This window comes from Oncorhynchus mykiss, chromosome 17 (genome assembly GCF_057628025.1).
Source record: "Oncorhynchus mykiss isolate SJ-2025 chromosome 17, ASM5762802v1, whole genome shotgun sequence".
NCBI lineage: Eukaryota > Metazoa > Chordata > Actinopteri > Salmoniformes > Salmonidae > Oncorhynchus > Oncorhynchus mykiss.
Window position 1 is genome coordinate 30,335,617 of NC_143038.1, and position 6,884 is coordinate 30,342,500.

The 6,884-nt window shown below is 45.5% G+C and overlaps 1 protein-coding gene across 4 annotated transcripts in view; it reads left to right on the plus strand.

Moving 5' to 3' along the window:
- Positions 1–6,884, plus strand: part of LOC110493976 (plexin-A1) — a 275,275-nt gene that overhangs the window by 213,993 nt on the left and 54,398 nt on the right. For all 4 annotated transcript variants that reach the window (XM_090205191.1, XM_090205193.1, XM_090205192.1 and 1 more), the window contains exon 12: positions 2,826–3,016. In XM_090205191.1, the coding sequence (XP_090061317.1) occupies positions 2,826–3,016 (191 nt within the window). The remainder of the gene's footprint in view (positions 1–2,825; positions 3,017–6,884) is intronic.

A 6,884-nucleotide genomic window follows, 5' to 3' on the forward strand; every position in this document is an offset into this window, starting at 1 on the left:
ATCTACACACAACACGATTTTTTTCAAAAATGTATTAAAAAAAAGGGAAATATCACATTTGCATGAGTATTCAGACCCTTTACTCAGTACTTTGTTAAGGCAGCGATTGCAGCCTCAAGTCTTTTGGGGCATGATACTACAAGCTTGGCACACCTGTATTCAGTGAGTTTCAACCATTCTTCTCTGCAGATCCTCTCGAGCTCTGTCAGGTTGGATGGGGAGTGTTGCTGTACAGCTATGTTCGATCAGGTTCAAGTCCGGGCTCTGGCTGGGCCACTCAAGGACATTCAGAAACTTGTCCCGAAGCCACTCTTGCATTGTCTTGGATAATCTTATTTCTCGTTGTCTAAGAGTCTTTAGGTGCCTTTCAGCAAACTCCAAGCGGTCTGTCATGTGCATTTTACTGAGGAATGGCTTCGGTCTGGCCACTCTACCATAAAGGCCTGATTGGTGGAGTGCTGCAGAGATGGTTGTCCTTCTGGAAGGTTCTCTCATCTCCACAGAGGTCCTCTGGAGCTCTGTCAGAGTGACCATCGGGTACTTGGTCACCTCCCCGACCAAGGCCCTTCTCCCCTGATTGCTCAGTTTGTCCTGGTGGCCAGCTGTAGGAAGAGTCTTGGTATTTCCAAACTTCTTCCATTTAAGAATGATTGAGGCCACTGTGTTCTTGGGAACCTTCAATGCTGCAGAAATGTTTTGGTAAACTTCCCCAGACCTGTGCCTCAACACAATCCTGTCTCGGGGCTCTACGGATAACTCCTTCGACCTCATGGCTTGTTTTTTTCTCTGACATGCACTGTCAACTGTGGGACCTTTATATAGACAGGTGTGTGCCTTTCCAAATCATGTCAAATCAATTGAATTTTCCACAGGTGGCCTCCAATCAAGTTGTAGAAACATCTTAAGGATGATGAATGGAAACAGAATACACCTGAGCTCAATTTCGAGTCTCATAGCAAAGAGTCTGAATACTTACGTAAATGTTTTTATTTTTTCATAAATGTGCTCAAATGGAAAGAAGGGGAAAAAAATGTTTTCGCTATGTTATTATGGAGTATTGTGTGTCGAATGATGACGAACAAAATGTATTTCATCCATTTTAGAATAAGGCTGTAACTTAACCAAATGTGGAAAGGGGGAAGGGCGTCTGAACACTTCCCCCGAATGCACTGTACATATAGCAATGTCTGCGTGACAGAGGCGGTTCGATGAACCACACTCCTGTCAGGAGTAAACCTGCGTGACTTGTGTTAGCTCCCTGCGGTCATGTCTTAGGCTTTAGCTCAGAAGGCTAACACAGTTTTGTGGCACTCCAGAAAAGTTCTGAAATGTCTGCCACTCACTGTCACCACTTGTACGACGCCTTGTGGGAGCTTCTCCAAGTGGATGGCCACAGCCATGGCAGCGGCATGGAGATTCCGTTTTATGTAAGCTAACGCTGCACGTTAAATCCTTCATCGAGTGACCAAAAGGGCCAGTTGGAAGCCAAGTCGGGAAGTTACATACATGCTCTGACACGCTATAAGGTTCAAATATACTCTCTCAGATAGCCCAGTAAGTTTCTGCCGTGCTAAAATGCAACTCTGTGGATGGCAAATGTGTGGTTGGCAAGGGTGTGTTGCACGTGTAAGGGATTTGAGGAAACTACCATGCATCCCTTGTGTGGTATGTAGAAAGACACAGAAATGCATTCACACATGTTATGAGCATACGTGCACACCCCTAGCCTCAGAACAGGACACAGTCACTTCACACTCACCTTTCTGTGACGTCAGTTACTTAGGCGTGGAGTGGGTGGTTCGGTATGGGTGTCTAGACGTGTGCATGCCTTTGTGTGCGTGTATGTGGCTTCGCGTGTGTGCGTTTAGTGCCGCCGTTCCACAAACAGGGCCCTGTGGATCGTGATTAAACACACACACATACCAAGTAGGGAGTAGACCCCCCCCCCCCAGAAAATAAGTGATGTTTTCCGTGGATGAATTGTGTACGCCCAGCGTTTTGCTGTTGTTGTCACCACGGCAGTGGGGGGTTGTAAAGCAGGGGCTCCTGCTGCGATGTGAGATGGAAGATAACATCACGTTTAGGGAATTGTTCACTAAAGCCTCTACAGCCAAACCCCACAACAATCCAGATTCAGACACAATGTACCACAATGAGAAGTGTGGCTTTGTACTTTGTCTGAATAGTGAGTACAATGTATCTCAGTGTCAATGATGGATGAGTGTTTGAGGTGGTGAAAGGTAGGCAGTGACAGATTGGGGGGAAGGCAAGTATGGGTGCAGGGTTTTTCTCCAACCAAGCAGCAACACACCTGATTGTCTGAATCAATTAAATGTTTCAATCACAGTTAAATTAGGTGTGTTGCTCATGTGGTGCGTGTCTCTCACGTTCTCTCAATGTGTCTCCCTCATCCTCCTTTTAACGAAGATAACCATATAACGATGCTCCCTCGCTTAACCCCCGATATGTAAATGTAATTAAATCACTCATTTAGTATAATTTAATTGGCCCAGGGTTACTTTCAAGTTAAAGCATGACCAATGGGATTTGAGAGGCTGAAAATGTTCCTCCGCCGAATTCTTGCGGCCATTTGAAGTACCGCTTTGCTTCATTGCATATAAGAAAATAGAGTAGTGTAGTTGTTTGGGGTAATATCTTTGAAGATTTTTGGTTTTTAGAGGTGACATGCGAGACATACTTTGCAAGACGAAATTGTGACCTATGTCGGAAAGGGTTGGTGTCATTTCAGGCTTTCGGATGCGAACTAAACATGTTCTCTCACCCTTTCCCCCACTTCCTCCTATCTCTCCCCCTCCTCCCTCCAGCCCACCTGTATAAGTGCCCTGCCCTGAGGGACAGCTGTGGGATGTGTCTGAAGGCTGACCCCAGGTTTGAATGTGGCTGGTGCGTCCAGGAGAAGAAGTGTTCCCTGAGGCAGGAATGTGCCCCCCTGGAGAGCAGCTGGATGCATGCCACCACGGGCAACAGTCGCTGTGCCCACCCCAAAATCATAAAGGTACGGATGGCAAGGGGAGGGGGGTACTAGGGTGGGCAGCGAACAGCATCCATATAAGGAAATCCTTCAACTCAGGGGGGAATAATACGGCATCCATATTAGGACATCCTCAGACATTTAAGTTAAGTGTGCAAGGAATTGGAGTCAAGTTTCAATGTGAGGTTAGATATTTGCATCACATGGCATGAAGGGGATAATAAGGGATAGAGGACACAGTTGGAGAGGTAGCTTGCCTACACAGAGACTGTATAGTCTTACAGATGGGCAGGACAGAGGAGGCAGTCTACGGGACGTCACTGAGCACCGAGACGACTGACGAGGGGGGGGGGGGTGTGTGTGTGTGTGTGGCGTGACGTTACCAGCTGTTGCAGTGGGTCGCCATAGCGGTGGTCCTCGTCTGGCCGTAGCACAGGTCACTGTCCCAACAGTGTAGCACTGTCTGTCTCACACACACACATACTGCTGTATAAACCACGTTAAGCATGAATGTAGACTGATTTGTTCTCTCTCTCTATTCCCCTTCTCTCTCATTCTAATTGTTACACAAATGAGATGGGGAGTCTACTGTTTTTCAGAAATGAAATGCATGCCCCTTTTTTTTCATTTGTTTTCCACTACCACCACCATGAAATATGTGTATGCTTCTTAACTGCGGAGGGAAAGGATCCCATATCCCCTCGGTTTCTGAATGCTTAAAGGAGAATTTCACTATTTAGGAACCTAATCTGTATTTTTTTGCGTAAATGCCATGTTATAGAAAGGTCCACACACTTTTTCTTTTGCAATTTGAATTGGTTTTTGAGAAACTTACCCCCAGCAGCGATTGACTTCCTGGTCCTCATTCTGTAGCTCCAGGGCATCCAGAAATCATGTACAAAGACAACAACAAAAATGTGTTTCTTTTACAAATGGCACTCAATATCGTGAAGCAGGTCTTAAGGTGCCGTACACGTGAAATGGTGTCCTTCCGAAATGTATCTGCAACGTTATAATCCATTTTGTCGAACTCAAGCGACAACTGCCTGCGTGTGCATATTGGCGTGCATGCGTGTACTTCCTCGTTCCAGCCTGGCTGACCTTGTGATTAAGTGACTGGCAACGTAACTTAGCTACAGGTCACCACGAGATACCAGAACAACTTGAGTGAGTGAATAAAGTGTTTCCTTTATTTTGGCAGTTACCTGTAGCACGCAGTTGACGAGAGGAATTGGGAATGAGGAACTACACGCATGCACACCAATATCACTCGAATTCCACAAAATGGATTAGAACGTCGGAATGACACAATCATGTGTACAGCGTCTAAAGACCTGCATCACGATACTGAGTGCTTTGCTGTTTGTAAAAGGATGTGTTTTGGGTGTTTTTAGGAGCCTTTTGTTAATTTGCATAAAAAAAAAATAAAGAGTAGGTTCCTAAGTAGTAACGTTCTCCTTTAATGGAGATATTGGGATAATTGGGGGACTGGCACACAGATAAATCCATTTAGCTAATGCTCCCTCTCTCACCCGCGCTTTACTTATCTCTTTAAAACAAGCGCACAAGAGGTGTGTGGGGTGGGTGGGGGGGGGGTTAAGCTTAGCCTGAGGGGAAGATGTTGGTAGCACAAACAGCACACAGTGGAAAAAGCAGGGGTACAGTACAAGAGCTTCAAAAATAGAGGTGGGAGAAGACGGTTTGGAAGGCAAGACGACGAGTGAAAAGAGAAGATAGGCAGAGGAGGAAGAAAGAGCGACTCGACAGTGAGACACTAAAAAGGCCCACCAGGCATTGTTACAACGCTGCCTTGACACTGCCATGTTATTTTCCTCTGACATTAACATTACAGGAACGTTCCACAGTGGACAGATGACAAACTGAAAGGATCTCATTCTTCCTTGAAGAACACATCCCTCTTACGCTAGAAAGACCATTTCATCTTCCACCCAAATTGAATATTACCCCGCTTTTCAACGTCCCTACTCTCAAATCCCTCCTTCCCTAAACATGGACTCGTTCTCTGTGCTCTGTTATTTATTTTCTCTCTCGCTCGCGCTAATCTAAGTACGCTAGCCACTTTGTGGCCCTTTTATTAGCTAGCGGATTAGCCCCTAATTTCATTTGGACAAGTGTTCGACTGGGATTCAAGGCATGGGGATTGAGAGGCGTTTTTGTGCTATTTCTCGCTGTTAACTCTAAATTTAGTTTGACACGGTACAATAGTGAGCGGTAGGGTACCACATTGTTAGCCTGTTATAATGCTAGTACTTTGCTAAGTGCATTACCCACTGTGTGGCCCTTTATGACCTAGTGGATTAGCAAGTAATTTCATTGGGACGACTGGGATTGAGAGGCATTTAATTATATTTCTCCCTGTAAACTTGATCAGTTTGACATTGTACAATAGTGCGTGGTAGGATCCACATTGTTAGCCTGTCAAAGTGAGGTTGACGGTGTCCTAATATGGACACCGTAATGCTTTAATATTGCTAGTGGTAGTTGCATTAGTCTCGCTCTCTCTCTCACTCACATGTGGAGTGGGGCAGACTGAAAGGCCATTTCACCATAATTATAAGTAATTTACCCCCTATGCCTGCTGTGGCCCTCTCTCTCTCTCCCTTCTCTCCTTTATCATGTCTCTCTCCCTCCCTCTCCTTATCCTCCCTCTCTTGCTCTCTCTCTCACTTTACTATAAAATTGACTTATAAGAATTGTGTTAATTTTCCTGATGTTTTCATGCGTTTTTCCCATGAGGGAGAAAGATGAACTGATGTTGCATTCACAAACAAAAACAACCGGCTCCCTTGTGATTTGTCCACGCAAATATCAACAAATACGCACACACACCGACGCATAAACACAGCCACTCGTAACCTCACACACACACACACATGTCATTTATGCAGCAATGAACTGTCATAGGGTTGGCCTTGCCTCCTCCTTGGTCCTCTATCATCCTTCATCTCCCCAGCAGTTCTCATAGGGTTTGTGGAGCAGCATTAAGACCACCCCTCGGAAACCAATTAAGTGTGTGTGTGTGTGTGTGTGTGTGTGTGTGTGTGTGTGTGTGTGTGTGTGTGTGTGTGTGTGCGCTCGTTCTCTGTTGGAACTGCTCATTGTAAAAGGCGACTGATTTCCTTGGTCCCCCGCCCTCCCCTATGTATTGTTAAGCCGTAATATTGGCTATTGCTGGACATTGTGTGTTAAGCTCTCTCTTTCTCCATTTCTCTCTCCTGTAAGTATCTCCCTTTCTCTTTCTCTCTCTCTCTTTCTCTCTCTCTCTTTCTCTCTCTCTCTCTCTCTCTCTCTCTCTCTCTCTCTCTCTCTCTCTCTCTCTCTCTCTCTCTCTCTCTCTCTCTCTCTCTCTCTCTCTCTCTCTCTCTCTCTCTCTCTCTCTCTCTCTCTCTCTCTCTCTCTCTCTCTCTCTCTCTCTCTCTCTCTCTCTCTCTCTCTCTCTCTCTCTCTCTCTCTCTCTCTCTCTCTCTCTCTCTCTCTCTCTCTCTCTCTCTCTCTCTCTCTCTCTCTCTCTCTCTCTCTCTCTCTCTCTCTCTCTCTCTCTCTCTCTCTCTCTCTCTCTCTCTCTCTCTCTCTCTCTCTCTCTCTCTCTCTCTCTCTCTCTCTCTCTCTCTCTCTCTCTCTCTCTCTCTCGAGTGCATCGGCCTAGCCACAGCGATTTACCATTGTTAAACACACCACCACAGCAGTATAATAGCACTCAATGAATACCACATCCACAGCTGTGTGACAAAGGACCTTTCTTCCACTGTCATTTTGAGATTCAAAACAACGTTATTCATGTTTGTGATATGTTTTATTAAAGAGTACTAGTTCTGAGTACATGGGTATATTTTTTTATCCCAGTTTTTCATCCTAACAGTAATTCTACAGT